Consider the following 17,133-nt stretch of genomic DNA (forward strand, 5'->3'; position numbering starts at 1 on the left):
TTTCGCCCCTACTCTTCAACTTAGCATTAGACCCAATGCTAAGGGTGCTACAGAACTGGTCCCAATTTAAAGGCATCAGTGTCGGAATGGAGGAGGTAAAAATATCGGCATTCGCCGACGATGTCCTCTTGTTCTTATCGGAACCGCGGAGGGCCCTGGGACCGCTGATGGAACGTATTAGGGAATTTGGAAGAGTATCGGGATTCGAGGTCAATTTTGAAAAATCCACGGCCTTATATTTAAAACCAGGCTATGCGCGCCCAGCCTGGTTCAGAGAGGCGACAGTTGGATGGACAACTAAAGCGATTACCTATCTAGGGGTACAGATCCCAAAAAATTTGACAAATCTATACAACCTCAACCTAAAACAAATCATACATAATATGAGGGAGGATACGGATCGCTGGAGACATCTTAAAATATCGTTTTTGGGCAGAGTGAACCTGGTGAAAATGATTTTGTTTCCTAGGCTTCTATATCCTTTGCAATCCCTTCCTATTTTACTCTCTAAAAATGCCACGACAGAAATTAACAAAATAATACGTACATTCATTTGGAATGGTAAACGAGCAAGAATTAGTCTGGTAAAATTACAACAGCGTAGACACAATGGAGGTGTAAACCTCCCCAATGTGCTGGAATACAGCTACGCCTCCCACCTACGCTATTTGAGAGATTGGCTGCATGGAGGGAATACGTACTCCAACACGACCTTAGAGTCTGCCTTCCTGGGTGGTGGCAGTATGACCACCTTCTTGCACCTACACGAAGAAGAAATATCTGCCCCGGTTCGAGCGAACCCACTACTAATGTCCACTCGGAAAGTCTGGCATATTTTACGACACAAATGTTCCCTAAATCCACATACGTCTCTTTTCCTCCCCCTAGTCCACAATAATCGCTTTCAAGATGGCAATGCGAGCCATCCTTTCACACTTTGGGAACGGTATGGTATCACTTCAATACGACAATTCATACATGGTGAGTCAAAAAAACCACTCACACTGGCACAGGCAGTGGAACTCTTTCCAATACTAAATACATTCCCCTTAGCATACCTACAAGCTCAACATTACGTAGCTACTGTCTCTAGAACACTATCCTCACAGGATTATGACAACCCGTTAGATAAACTGTTGCTGGCTGGGAACCCCTCATCTAAGGCTATCTCCACTCTGTACTCATTCCTGCACACACCCTTACAATACACTGATACAACGGCGGGACTAGCGCAATGGATAGATCATTTCCCATCCCTTTCTGTAACGAATCTGCTGAAACACCTCGAGTTGTCCATCAGGCTGATACCTGCCGCATCTTACACTGAACTCTTTTTAAACATATGGCACAGAACATATCTTTCACCACACCGTAGACACCTAATGGGCTTATTGGAAAACGCGTCCTGCCTTAGATGTGGTAACCAACGAGCTGAGCTGTTCCACTGTCTATGGGAATGCCCTATAATCCGGAGATTCTGGCTCCAAATATGGAAATATGTTACCCAACACCTAGTAAACTATTTACCGCTCACCCCTGAATGGGCAATATTTGGTATGATGCCGGAAGGCACTAGGATGGCACAAGGTGTTAAAAAGTTATTGATGATGATCTCTGCAGCTGCCAAAAAATGCATTTTACAAATGTGGATACAACCCTCTGCCCCACCACTATCACTTTTTCTAGGGAAAATCTTCCATATTTTCAGAATGGAATGGCTGGAGGCTTCCCTACAAAAAGAAAAGTTCACTGAAAGATTTTTTGAAACATGGGAAAGCTACATAGAAACCCTATCCCACCCATTAAAGGAACAAGTGTGGAAATGTTTCCGTAATACTTTATGGTACGAAACTAGAATTTATGAACAGGACCCTCCAGTTTCGCTCGTGGCCGGTTAGTTTAAAGGGGACTGAGGCACCCTATCATAGGGGGAAGTGGGTGTGGGCACAGATCCGGACTCATTCTATTCCATTTGTTTTCCATACTTGAAGGAAACTTCGCTATGACATTTATTACACTATATCCTAATAATAGATTATTATGTAAACTTGCATTGAATATATGACAAATCAATGTTCATGTGATGGATTTTATCAACCATGTTTATCAATGTACTTTGTTGTGAATCTTTGATACGCTTCGATTGAAATAAAAAGTATTTAAAAAAAAAAAAATAACCATTCCAATGTTCTACTTTACTATGACTAAGCTAACCCAACTTATATCTGTAACCACCAAGCAGAATACTCACTGCCTATAACTGTGCAGAGCAAACAACATAGGGGCCCATTTATCCAGTGCCGTAACTAGACATTTTAGCGCTGTGTGCAAGAAACAGCATCGGCGCCCCCCCCCCCCCCCATATTTATAGGAGGGCCAGTGCGCGCCAAGAATATAGGGGTATGACTTCATGGAGAAGGGGCGGGGGCCACAAAATAATACCAAATCATATTAAGCCATATTAAGCTGCACAATAGTCTCCATGATTCAACACACATTATACCAGGTAGTGCTTAATTTTACAAATTACTCCAGGTAGAGCCCCTATCACACATTACGGCAGCTAGAGTCACGAGAGAGAGAGGGGGGGGAGAAATAGGGTTGGGAGGGAGAGAGAATGAAAGGTGGCTGGTAGAGAGAGAGAGAGGGGTGGGAGAGCGAGAGAAAGGTGAGAGAGGGTAAGAGATGCTGTGGCTTAATTTACATGAGCAGCAGCAGCTAAGCACCAGTACTGGGAGCCTAGCCTGAGCACATGGCGGAGAGACATGCACACAGGTACCTATGTAATGGTGGCAGCAGTGCACTCACCCAGCAGCAGCGGTGGCGGAGCCGAGCTTCCTCTTCATGGGAGTGAGGGCAGCCATGGCGGCAGTGGCGGGGGATGTCCCTGTTCAAACCCGTCCTCCCGGCATCCCCTGTGCGGCTCCCTGTTGGGAGGAGGTGTGTCCCTGGACCAGCCTGTATGCTGGTAGGACACTGGGCTGCTGCACGAGTGGAAGAGGAGGGGGGAGGAGTGGAGACTGAGACTGCTGCCCAGCGCTGACGGCTATTGTATATCAGCAGCGATGCGTCTGGCAGAGGCAGCTGGGCGCAACGCTACGGTTAAAAAATGGAAGCAGGCAGCGCTGCAGCTGGTGGCGGCCAATGGGGGTGTATTCGGATGGTGCGCCCACAGCACAAGTGCGCTGTGTACTAGGCACCATCCGCCCACACCTAGTTACTGCCCTGCCTACAGACACCTTACTGACAGACACCACTTTCTAACACAGATACTGCTTTCTGACACAGACAACGCTTACTGACACAGTTACCCAATACTGACAGATACCACTTGCTAACACAAACGCACTGACACAAGAGCTGACTGACACAGATACACTTAGTGGCACATCTTACTGACAGACACACACACTACCTGACAGACACTTATTGACACGGACACCACTTAGTGACAGATACTGCTTATTGACACAAACACACTGACATGGACACCCCTTAAAATATATACCATTTACTGACACAAGCAGCCCTTGCTGACATTACTCGCACGTCATTATACATACTACTGATAGACACACTTTAGTAACAAAGATACCCCTTACAGACACACAGAAGATACCACTAACTGACCGATGCCCTAACTGGCACACATACTTACCGACACACTCATTTATTATGCATTCACACAGCCCTTCCCCTCCCAAAGCTCACTGTCACCCCCTCTCCCGCCGGCCATTAGCAAGTGAATGTTGCAGCAAACACCCCTAACCCCCTAATCCCCCCAACCCCCTTCCCCGCAATTCCCGGGTCAATGGCGCCGACTTTAATGCTATTTATCTCTGCTTCTATGTGGTCCACTGACTTGCCTTTGGTACCCCCGAAAACTAGAGAGGAGTCTCATCTTTACAAAGATACCTGTCCCGTGATTAGGAGCCTTGTAGGAGCGGAGATAACAAGTTTCAAAACGGACCTGCCACAGCTTGCTTTCCTGTTGGTTGATGGAGAGCCGATCAGCTCAGCTCAGCCAGCGCCGTGGATCCCCTGAGACCTGCTGCGACCTAAGCGGCAGTTCTCCGCTGCTGTCACACTTTGCAAGAGCAGCTGGGGGGACGAAGCACACGGGTATAGACTGCCTGATCAGCGCTGCCTGCTGTAATATACACAGCGGCCCGCGCAGCAGGTGTCTGAAGGTAGGGGGCCGGCTAATAGTCACGGTGTATGCGGACAGCGGAAGGTGCGCCCACAGGGAAAATGCGCTGTGGGCAAAGCACCAACTGCCCACACCTAGTTACGGCTCTGCATTTATCAACGAGTTTTAGCTATTTAAAACTTGTTGCATGTGATAAATGGTGCTCCAGCCAATCAGCTCCTGTCATGTGTTTGAAAAATTACAGTTGGGAGCTGATTGGCTGGAGCACCATTTATCACATGCAACAAGTTTTAAATAGCTAAAACTCATTGATAAATGGGCCCCATAGAATGGTTTTGTAGTCTGCTCAATTTTATTTCATCTTTATTTATCTTCCTATAGGACAATTTAAGGAAATATTTTATGATATTGCTGTTATTATGTAGCTTTACCAATAGCGGGAGATTGTTATGAATGTTTTGCACAAAAATAAATGTAAATTGTGTTGCCACCACTGCATTTCACACATTTTTGTTTTCACACTTTACATTTCAGTGACTGGTGTGATTCAAATCGCCATGAGAATAGATCGTGATAATATACCATTAAGGCTTCTTGGCACTATTTCTTTAGACATCAAAGTGAGTGACCGACCAAGTGCTGGCCAGTCAAACTACACAACTCTAACCATCTATATTGAAGATCTAAATGACAACCCTCCAGTGTGCACCCCGTATGCAGACAGGTATCAGTCATTCTTTATTAACCCCGATGGTTCAGAAATGTCTCAGGATTTATTTTATTTAGCTGTACTCAGGGATGGACTCACCAGTGCATTTATCCATGTTTTCAGTATATATTGGTCCAAAGACATTTTGCTGTTAACTAAATGATCTAAATGTGTATATTAAATTATAGCTCTGAGGTTCACCACATTAAAGACCCATGCTTTCACTGGTATGGGAGGATGGCTGAGTAAGCGTATAGTAGTCACCAGCATGCAGCAGTTGACAAATTACATTATTTATCTGGTCATTGACGCGGGTGTGGTATAGAAGGTAGATAGTAACTAGGTTGACAGTGTCTAGGTCGATCACTATTGGTCGACAGTAAATAGGTTGACAGGGTCTCTAGGTCGACAGGGTCTTCAGGGTCGACATGGTCTAGGTCGACAGGTCAAAAGGTCGACATGAGGTTTTTTATGTTTTTTTGTGTCGTTTTCTTCGTAGAGTGACCAGGAACCCCAATTAGTGCACCATGTCCCCTCGCATGGCTCGCGCTTTGGGCAAGGTGCCTCACTCCGCTACTGCTGCGTTCGGCACAGCTTACCGTTCCCAATTGTAGTTCATGTGGATCGTTAAGTACGAATAGGTTCAAAAAAAGAAAAAAATTGTGAAAAACTCATGTCGATCTTTTGATCTGTCGACCTAGAACATGTCGACCTAGAGACCCTGTCGACCTAGAAACCCCATCGACCTAGTTACTGTCGACCAACAGTGGTCGACCTAGATAGTGTCGACCTAGTTACTGTCGACCTAGAGACCGGATCCCCATTGAAGCACCATGTCAAGTTTTTTTCCCCTTTTTTTTTAATCTCAGGCAATAAAAAGCATACCACACAGAAAGGGTCACTTAGGAGGTGGACACAGACCCTATCCTAAATTGCTCCCATTGAATTAAGCTGATTTTTGCATGTTCCTAGATTTACCATAATAATTGCAATAGGACTCTCTGTGCACCATCACTGTACAATTTATTCTGGAAAGCCTATTACTAGGTGCAAATCTGCCAATTAATAAAACCATTAAATTGGACATTAAATATGAGGTCCCCTTTCTGACAATTACTTTTTTGTTCATAAATGAGAATCTAACAAGCATTGGATGTAATTAATCATCTATATCTGATACCTAGCATTACTTGCTAGTGTTTCAGTTTTCCCTGCATACCTTTTCCTCTCTGGTAACACAGTGCTAAAGTGGCCACTCAATTGGAGAGTGGGCAACTAAGCAAAATGTTTTTGTTTATCTTGATGAAGACACATAAAAAGTAATTACTGATTGCATGGCATAGATCCAGTGTAGACTTGAGCAATACAAATGAATATAGAAATCACAAAATTCAATCCAATAAGTAAATTAATGAGTATTCACTGCCAGTGTGGAAGTAATAACACTTAGCCCCTCTAATTATAAACTTAGAAACTGCAATCCAAACATATTCAGTCAACTTATTCACAGATTGTGGACATATGGAACCAAAGTGTCCAGTGTTAAAGCAATGGTGTACTACGAATGGCCGTCTGTCGGGATCCCGGCGGCCAGCATACCGGCGCTGGGATCCCGACCACTGGAATGCCGGCAGTGGGCGAGCGCAAAAAAGCCCCTTGCGGGCTCGCTGTACTCGCCACGCTGCACTCGCCATGCTGTTGGCACAGTTGCGCGCTACGCTGCCACACTATTTGTTCTCCCTCCAGGGGTGTCATGGACAACCCAAGAGGGGGAATAGTTCTCGGTATGCCGGGTGTCGGTATGCCGGGTGTCGGGATCCCGGCGCCAGTATGCTGAGCGCCGGGATCCCGACAGCTGGTATATCGAGTGCCTCCCGATCTCAGATGTATGAAAGATTAGCTGTAGTGGAGTACTGTGCTTAAATTGTTACAGCGAAGCTGTATAAGGTGATAATTGATATGGCAGTCTTTGAAAGGGGTATTACCAATTTTTCGGCTCAGCTGAGCCTCCCGCTGGAGTGAGCAGTCACTCCGATTGCCAGTGCCATGATCCAATATATGGTAAGTCCCCACTGAAGAGTAATTAAGATAATGAAGTATAATAATTCTCATCCATAAGTGATCTCACTGACACAAATTGAAACTTTTCTAAGCTTTTGATGTGTTTTTGTGTATTGAGCTATTTTCTCAAAATAATTGGATATAGACTAAAGCATAGGTCTTCAACCTGTGGCCCTCCAGCTGATGTGAAACTACACATCCCAGCATGCCCTGACACAGTTTTGGTATTAAGGTATGCTAAAACAGGGCTAAAATAGCAGGGCATGCTGGGATGTGTGGTTACTGTTACGTTCACTGTACTTGGTACTCCTGGAACTGGGCGAATGAGCCCCAAGTACAGGAACGTAATGCTGCAATAGATACAGAGCTCGGCAGCAACCCCTACGGAAACCTGACTCCGTTGACTCACCCTCGTTGTCCGCTTACGCCTGCGAGACTATGGTTTCTTGGGCCCACGGCAGCCGCGTTTGAAGGGCGGATTATGTCTGCCCAACTCCGATGCCCCCAGGTCTTAGTTGGAGACAAGGCGTAAACTGAGACGGGATGATGACAAGGGGAACCTCTAACTAAAGACAGAAATACAGAGTTAGGGGCGCTGCAGAACTAAATGAAAGTATGCGCGGCTCAGCCGCTAAGACTAACAACAAAGGCAATGCTGTCCACATGCCTACACGACACTGTCGTATACCGGCAAGGACAGCCAACGCAGAACCTCTGCAGAAACTCCAAAACAAATATAACAAGATGCTGTGGCCTAGGCCGAGGGATGCGGCAGAGCCGCTACTCACGAAACTGGTACGAATACTGGCAAAAGGACAGGAACCCCCAAAGTAGCTCACACAGGCTATCGGGACCGGAGGACAGGCAGAATCCCAAACGACAGACCGGTGGACACCAAGAAGCCGGATACTGGATCAGGCACAGACAAAGCCACAGGACTTCTGGACAGGAATGCTTCAAGGCAGGATACTGGACCAGACACTGGACCAGACACTGGACCAGACACTGGACCAGACACTGGATCAGACACTGGATTCCTGGACAAGAATGCTTCAAGGCTGGAAGCAGCTAGACAGAAGCTATCACCGGCGTCTGTGTAATGCACTAAGACAGAATATAACAAGGATTTCTTCCAATCACAGCAGGGACCCTAATTAATTATGTAATGCAGCTGCCCTGCTGCACGACTCCAATCTCACAGGTACAATTAACAGACAGGTGAGGCTAAACACATGGAAACAGGCTGCAATTACACAGACTCACCACCGGCGGCAAACAAGAGTCTTCTAAACCAGAGCAAAGGGAAATCCTGGCCTGCAAGAGAACTATAACCTAAAATACATAGCCAAAATACAAAACAGGAATGAGCCACTACCATGGCTCATAACAGTACCCCCCCTTGTGGAGAGGTCAATGGACCCCAAAATTCAGACTTTCCAAAACAAGGGATACACTAAAAAACCTGACACTGGAACAAACAGACAATGACAAGAAACAGAAACAAGCTGTGGCAACAGCTTGTAACAGTGCCCCCCCCGACGGTGGACACTGGACACACGACAAAAAAAACTTTTTTTTTACACAAGGCAAGAGTCAATAATTATTTATTTTTCTTCTTCTTTTTACAAGGTTCTTGACGTCTGACCAAGGTAGTTCCCCAAACATTGTCTGAACTGATGGTACCTTCCAGCAAGGCTGGGTTCAAATCAGAGATTGGTTTCTTAACCTTGGGAGCTGAACTTTCAGGCAAAGTACTACTACTAGAAGAAGACAGAAAAGCACATCCTGTAGTCAAAGCAATGGGCTGAGATTTTTGTGCCGAGTTTACAGTATATGGTGGACTCTCAGCAGATAAGACGGGTGACCTAGAGGAACCTGAACCAATTTCTTTGGAACCATATCTCTTAATAACTGCATCACTGAATGCCGGGGGATCCTGAAGAATGGGATCTTCAGTTTTCATTAAGTTGGATGCCCACTCAAAAGGCTCCCCTCTAAAGGAATATATCAGATAGAGCACAAGGTTCTCTGAAGTGATGCCCAGAAAAGGTCTAGACAACAAAATGGTGTAGTAGTGTTTGGTTAGTGCATAAAATTGGACTAAGTTCCCATCAAAGACTACAGACGTTGAGATATCAAAAGAGTCAGGATCTGCTTCCTCCCCATCTGACTGACTGGAGTGCATTGCTAGGACCAGGTCACTACTGACCTTACTCGAGGCTGTGGCCTTCGGGACCCCCTCTGGGGCAGTGGCCTTCGGGACCCCCTCTGGGGCAGTGGCCTTCGGGACCCCCTCTGGGGCAGTGGCCTTTGGGAACCCCGCTGGAGCAGTGGCCTTCGGGAACCCCGCTGGGGCAGTGGCCTTCGGGAACCCCACTGGGGTCAGCACCTCGGATTCTTTTACTGGGACCGGACCGTCGGCCTCCCTCTCTGGGACCGGACCGTCGGCCTCCCTCTCTGGGACCGGACCGTCGGCCTCCCTCTCTGAGTCAATAATTATCGAGACTTCTCCCGGGATTATGACCTCCGGGACTTTTGCTGAAGCTATGACCTTCAGAACCTCCACTAAAGCTATGCCTCTTGAGTCCTTTCCTGGGGAAGCAACCTATAGACCCTTCTCTGGGGCTGTGTCTCTCGAGACCTCACTTGGGTATATTACTTCAAAGATCCCTTCTGGGGTTTTGCTTCTCGAGTTCCCTTCTAGAACTATGGTTTTAGACACCCTTTCTGGGGTTGCGCTTTTCAAGTCCCTACCTGGGGTAACAGCTTCTGAGACCCCTTCTGGTATTGACACCTGAGCTATTATAATCGATGCCCCTCTTCAGCCCTGAGCATCGGGCACCGCTCCTAGGCCCTGAGCATCGGGCACCACTCCAGGACCCTGAGCATCTGGCACCGCTCCAGGACCCTGAGCATCTGGCACTGCTCCAGGACCCTGAGCATCTGGCACCGCTCCAGGACCCTGAGCATCTGGCACCGCTCCAGGACCCTGAGCATCGGGCACCGCTCCAGGACCCCAGGCATCGGGCACCGCTCCAGGACCCCAGGCATTGGGCACCGCTCCAGGACCCCAGGCATCGGGCACCGCTCCAGGACCCCAGGCATCGGGCACCGCTCCGGGACCCCAGGCATCGGGCACCGCTTCCGGACCCCGAGATTCCACTACCGGGGTTTGCAACTCTAATTCAACAGGAAAATCAAGACAGGAGAGAAACATTCTCCTTTGGTTCCTGAATCTATAACGGTGCTCCCTAGCCCAAGGACCCCAATTATAGGACAGAGTGCTTTTTAGTGTGGGTTTTGTGACAAGTACTTCTGCCACAGTGGAGACAGGAGTAGGTCTTAAATCCTGACTCCACTTGGCCAGAGGGTAGGACTTGTCGCCGCACTTTGGCTTGCGCAACTCACAGGTCTGCAGATAGTGGCCTAAACCCCCACAATATAGGCATAAATTTAAGTTTCTGCGACGCAGACGCTCCTCTTCTGAGAGCCTGGGCCGCAGAAAAGTTTTAAACCTTTTCTCTCCAACCGAACCTGAGGATTCTCTTGTCACCATATCGTGAGCAAGAGTCTCTTTAAAGATAGATGAACTCTCAACGACTTCTGGCAAGATAAGTTAAATTTTGGTCAGAAGGTTTTGCAGTTGCTTTAAGGATTGCTGCAAAACTTCCAGCCTCTCAGGTTTCAAAGCACTGAAAGCAGAGTTCAGGGCTGAGAGAGATGCCTGTAGGGCTTGCATGGTTGGCATAGGAGGATTTCAAACTAGACAAGACAAGACTAGACTAGACAAGACAAGACTGGACTGGATTTTTAAACTAGACAAGACAAGACAAGACTGGATTTTTAAACTAGACAAGACAAGACTGGACTGGATTTTTAAACTAGACAAGACAAGACTGGACTGGATTTTTAAACTAGACAAGACTGGACTTTTAAACTAGACAAGACAAGACTGGACTGTATTTTTAAACTGGACTGGGTTCTGCACACTGGACTGGGTTCTGCACACTGGACTGGGTTCCGCACACTGGACTGGGTTCCGCACACTGGACTGGGTTCCGCACACTGGCCTCTAGACAGGACTGGATTCTAGACAGGACTGGATTCTAGACAGGACACTGGACTGGGCCAAAAAAGAAAAAACTACTATTTAGCTTTGTTTCTTTTTTGTAGTATTGGCCGGTGATAATGTTACGTTCACTGTACTTGGTACTCCTGGAACTGGGCGGATGAGCCCCAAGTACTGGAATGTAATGCTGCAATAGATACAGAGCTCGGCAGCAACCCCTATGGAAACCTGACTCCGTTGACTCACCCTCATTGTCCGCCTATGCCTGCGAGACTATGGTTTCTTGGGCCCACGGCAGCCGCGTTTGAAGGGCGGATTATGTCTGCCCAACTCCGATGCCCCCAGGTCTTAGTTGGAGACAAGGCATAAACTGAGACGGGATGATGACAAGGGGAACCTCTCACTAAAGACAGAAATACAGAGTTAGGGGCGCTACAGAACTAAATGAAGGTATGCATGGCTCAGCCGCTAAGACTAACAACAAAGGCAATGCTGTCCACACGCCTACATGACACTGTCGTATACCGGCGAGGACAGCCAACGCAGAACCTCTGCAGAAACTCCAAAACAAATATAACAAGACGCTGCGGCCTAGGCCGAGGGATGCAGCAGAGCCGCTACTCACGAAACTGGTACGAATACTGGCAAAAGGACAGGAACCCCCAAAGTAGCTGACACAGGCTTTCAGGACCAGAGGACAAGCAGAATCCCAAACGACAGACCGGTGGACACCAAGAAGCCGGATACTGGATCAGGCACAGACAAAGCCACAGGACTTCTGGACAGGAATGCTTCAAGGCAGGATACTGGATCAGACACTGGATCAGACACTGGATCAGACACTGGACCAGACACTGGATTCCTGGACAAGAATGCTTCAAGGGTGGAAGCAGCTAGTCAGAAGCTATCACCGGTGTCTGTATAATGCACTGAGACAGAATATAACAAGGATTTCTTCCAATCACAGCAGGGACCCTAATTAATTATGTTGTGCAGCTGCCCTGCTGCACGACTCCAAACTGAGAGGTACAATTAACAGACAGGTGAGGCTTAACACATGGAAACAGGCTGCAATTACACAGACTCACCACCGGCGGCAAACAAGAGTCTTCTAAACCAGAGCAAAGGGAAATCCTGGCCTGCAAGAAAACTATAACCTAATACATAGCCAAAATACAAAACAGGAATGAGCCACTACCATGGCTCATAACAGTTACACAGCAGCTGGAGGGCCGCAGGTTGAAGACCCATGGACTAGACCATAGGTTCTCAAACACGATCCTCAGGACCCCACACAGTGCATGTTTTGCAGGTTTCCTCACAGAATTGCAAGTGAAATAATTAGCTCCACCTGTGGAACTTTTATAATGTGTCAGTGAGTAATTAATACACCTGTGCACCTGCTGGGTTACCTGCAAAACATGCACTGTGTGGGGTCCTGAGGACCGAGTTTGAGAACTCCTGGACTAGACCAATGTTAGTGGGCAGAGCCTCAGTTTAAATGTACTGTGGGGCTTGGGAGAATGGGAGCCAGTGAGTTGAATGGGACACCAAACACTACTTAAAGCCACCGGCACGAACACAATCTTACAGGATCCTGGACACTTCTGCATTATGGCACAGACTCTACTGCTTTGTCTATAGGGTCAGTAACTGTACTGTAATTAGGGTATATTACCATGAAGGCCCTTTAGCTACCAATTACAAAATTTTATTATTTAACATGATTATGCTCAACTATGAGTAGAGTAGCTGGAGGATCCTCATACCGACAACCCGTTACTGGTCGGCATGCTGACATTCATAATGTTGACTGTACAATGGCCTTCATTCCGAGTTGATCGCTCACTAGCTACTTTTTGCAGCCATGCAAACGCATTGTCGCCACCCACGGGGGAGTGTATTATCGCTTTGCAAGTGTACGATCACATGTGCGGCCGAGCGGTACAAAAACATTTTGTGCAAAACAAGACCAGCCCGTTAGTTACTTATCCTGTGCGATGATTCTAGCAACGGAGGTCCCGGAATTGACGTCAGATACCCGCCCTGCCAATGCCTGGTCATGCCTGCGTTTTCCCTACTACTCCCAGAAAACAGTCAGTTGACACCCATAAACGTCCTCTTCCTGTCAATCACCTTGCGATCGGCTGTGCGAATGGATTCGTCGCTAGAAGCATTGCACAGCATCGATGCTGATTGTACCCGTACGATGTGCGTGCGCATTGCGGTGCATACGCATGCGCAGTTTTGCCATTTTTTTACCTGATCGTTGCGAAAATCGTCAGCGAGCGATCAACTCGGAAAGACACCCAATGTCAGCTGTTATGATGTCAACATTTGTAAAAGTGACAGGAAACCCTCAGCACCCCCCGTGCACCGTTAAAACCACACACACACTCTCACTGGATTCAAAATCTGCTGTCCAAGCACCACAAAACCTGCACACCCATCTGGATCACACTCAGTGTCTCGCAAGAATTTACTTCCCTATCCCACGAGACTCACTAGAGACTAAGGAGCTCCTCAGCGTGTGCTGAAGCCACCAGAGGAGGACGCCTCCACTTTATGCAGCAGTCTGTGGGGCCCTCTGGGATGACAGCCCCTGTCGCCCCTCCCTTAATCCAGCCATGCCCAGACAACTACATTCTATAGTAATAGGTAAAAGTTATATTGTAACCTTTAAAAATGCAGAATTCAAAATCTGAGGATTGTAAAAGATTAGTTGTTTGTACTGATCTTGTTTAGCACATGTAATTTCTTGCCATTAAATCTGTCATGATAAAGGAATAAAAGACATACTTCTAAACATTAAGTATTCCCCATTTAGCTTTAAGAATATTCAGAATTCAGTGGTTTCAAATGAGTGTTAAGTGGCCTTGTGCTACATAAATACTGTATGTGCTCACTTGCTCCATATGATTCATCTGTAATGTGAGCAGGGGGTCCAATTTTCTGGTCTGTACCTATACTGACAGTGTATGTTTTTGTTTGTTTTTTATAGCAAATATGTACCTGAAACTCAAGCAAATGGCAGCCTTATAATAGATCTTACTAATTACTGCACAGATATTGATGTTGATCCCCAAAACAATGCATTCAACTTTACAGGACTTTCTGGACTAGGAAGCAATCAACTATTTCAACTAATCCCGTCTGGATCTGGAATGATAGTGGTCTGTTGTTTTCTATTTTTTAGTGGGTAGTTTCATGGTGACAGAGGAGAGGAGGAGGGTTCCCCTTTGTGACAATGCCATAAGGTAGTACTGTATCTAGTGCTGGAGTTCATGACTATGCGAGTTGGAAAGACCCTAGTTTTACACATAGGAGCCTGACACTGATGGAGCTTGGGGAGATGTGAGGTGGTTGCCTCTACTCATATAGCACTGTGAACAGAATGAGCTGTTGAACATAATTGTGGCATCTGAAGGTGTTTAAGAAGGTTCCCCTTACATCTATGTGCATTCACCATTCGGTATCAGGTAACATAAACATCATATTTGACTCTATGGCTCACAATTATCAAAATGTCCCCAATCACTGCCATGAGGAGCTTTTAGGGATTCACCCACAGTAGCCAAAAAATAGCTCAACTCTGCGAACATCTGCATTGTGTGCGGCTCTGAATCAGGCCCACTATGTCAGTTTATCAAGGACTTACCATAATAGTGCTCAATAATATAGAGACCGCAATGCAGGGAACCGAGCTGATTAAAAATAAATAAGGAGAGGTGGGAGGGCTGCTGGTGCCATACAGAAGGAAGTCTCTACCTTCAAGTGTACTTTCTCTAACGTCCTAGTGGATGCTGGGGACTCCGTAAGGACCATGGGGAATAGACGGGCTCCGCAGGAGACTGGGCACTCTAAGAAAGATTTAGTAGTACTACTGGTGTGCACTGGCTCCTCCCTTTATGCCCCTCCTCCAGACCTCAGTTAGAATCTGTGCTCGGCCAGAGCTGGGTGCTTTTAGTGGGCTCTCCTGAGCTTGCTAGAAAAGAAAGTATTTTGTTAGGTTTTTTGTTTTCAGAGAGCTTCTGCTGGCAACAGACTCTCTGCTACGTGGGACTGAGGGGAGAGAAGCAAACCTACTAACTGCGGCTAGGTTGCGCTTCTTAGGCTACTGGACACCATTAGCTCCAGAGGGTTCGAACACAGGATCTTTACCTTGGTCGTCCGTTCCCGGAGCCGCGCCGCCATCCCCCTCGCAGAGCCAGAAGACAGAAGCCGGCAGAAGCAAGAAAACATCGAAATCGGCGGCAGAAGACTCCTGTCTTCACATGAGGTAGCGCACAGCACTGCAGCTGTGCGCCATTGCTCCCACACTAACCCACACACTCCGGTCACTGTAGGGTGCAGGGCGCAGGGGGGGGGGGCGCCCTGGGCAGCAATTAAGTACCTCCTGGCAAAAGCAGCATATATACAGTTGGACACTGTTATATGCATGAGCCCCCGCCATTAATTTTACACAAAATCGCGGGAAAAGCCCGCCGCTGAGGGGGCGGGGCCTTCTTCCTCAGCACTCACCAGCTCCATTTTCTCTCCACAGCTCCGCTGAGAGGACGCTCCCCAGGCTCTCCCCTGCACGATAGAGAGGGTGAAAAAGAGAGGGGGGGGGGGCACATAAACTTGGCGTAAAAACAATATATACAGCAGCTACTGGGTTAACACTAAGTTACTGTGTGATTCCTGGGTCATATAGCGCTGGGGTGTGTGCTGGCATACTCTCTCTCTGTCTCTCCAAAGGGCCTTGTGGGGGAACTGTCTTCAAATAGAGCATCCCTTGTGTGTGTGGAGTGTCGGTACGTGTGTGTCGACATGTCTGAGGTAAAAAGCTCCCCTAAGGAGGAGATAGAGCAAATATGTGTGTGAGTGGGTGTCTTCGTCGACAACGCCGACACCTGTTTGGATATGTGTAAGTGCTGAGGTGAATTTATTGCACAAAAGATTAGAGAACAGACAGGAAATTTACCCATGTCTGTCCCTGTGTCATAGAGACCTTCAGAGTCTCACAAGGCTCACTATCCAAAATAATAAACACTGATATCAACACGGAGTTTGACTCCAGTGTCGACTACGATAATGCAAAGTTACAGCCAAGATGGCTGAAAGGTATTCAATATATGATTATTGTAATAAAAGATGATTTGCATTTCACTGATGACTCATTGTCCTTGACACAAGGGTACACATGTTAAGGGGAAGAAAGCTGAGGTAAATTTCCCTCCTCTCATGAGGAAAAAGAGCGGGAATCTCCAGACAAGAGACTGCAGCTTCCCACAAAAAATTCTCAGGCAGTATCCTTTCCCCACTAGGGCCAGGATGTGTTGGGAATCTTCCCCTAGGGTGTCCTGTTTGCACAGAAGGTAGCACTAGCTATTCTCAGGGATCCTGCAGATAGCGTGCACATTCTAGTATACTACTCAGACCGGCGATTGTGTCGGCATGGGTTTATAGCGCTGTGGCAGCGTGGACAGGTACCTTATCAGCAGAGATTGAGATCCTAGTATGCATATATATATATATATATATATATATATTAAAGATGCTGTCTTAAGTGATAGATATATATATATAAAACATGCCCAAAGAGACATGAGTATACTGGGTCCTAGAGTCAAAGCTATGTCGATTTCGGCTTGACGTGTCCTGTAGAATATGCAATGGACAGATGATGCCTACTTAAGAGGCATATGGAAGGCTGAGGATTGTGTGGAGAAGGGTTCTCGGACCTGGTCTCCACAGCTATAGCTGGTAATTCTGATATTTTGCCTTATATTCCTGCACAGCTTAGGAAAGCACGACATTATCAAATGCAGCCTTTCGAACAAAGAAACAAGAAAGTCCGAGGTGCGTCCTTTCTTGCCAGAGGCGGGGGCAGAGGAAAGAAGCTGCACAACACAGCTAGTTCCCAGGAACAGAAGTCCTCCCCGGCCTCTACAAAATCCACCGCATGTCGCTGGGGCTCCACAGGCGGAGCTAGGCCCGGTGGGGGCACGCCTTCATAAGTTCAGCCACAAGTGGGTTCACTCCCTGTTGGATCCCTGGGCAATAGATATTGTGTCTCAGGGATACAAGCTGGACTTTGAGGAGATGCCCCCTCACCGACGGCCCTGCCGGCTTCCCCCCACGAGAGGGAAACAGTGTGAA

General features: G+C 47.2%; 1 protein-coding gene across 1 annotated transcript in view; it reads left to right on the forward strand.

The window, feature by feature from the left end:
- The window catches only part of CDHR3 (cadherin related family member 3), a 134,028-nt gene that overhangs the window by 41,546 nt on the left and 75,349 nt on the right, over positions 1 to 17,133 (forward strand). The window contains exons 8-9 of the mRNA XM_063929989.1: positions 4,685 to 4,874; positions 13,991 to 14,162. Coding sequence (XP_063786059.1) covers positions 4,685 to 4,874; positions 13,991 to 14,162 — 362 coding nt within the window. The remainder of the gene's footprint in view (positions 1 to 4,684; positions 4,875 to 13,990; positions 14,163 to 17,133) is intronic.

The sequence above is a fragment of the Pseudophryne corroboree genome, chromosome 6, assembly GCF_028390025.1.
Source record: "Pseudophryne corroboree isolate aPseCor3 chromosome 6, aPseCor3.hap2, whole genome shotgun sequence".
Taxonomy (NCBI): domain Eukaryota; kingdom Metazoa; phylum Chordata; class Amphibia; order Anura; family Myobatrachidae; genus Pseudophryne; species Pseudophryne corroboree.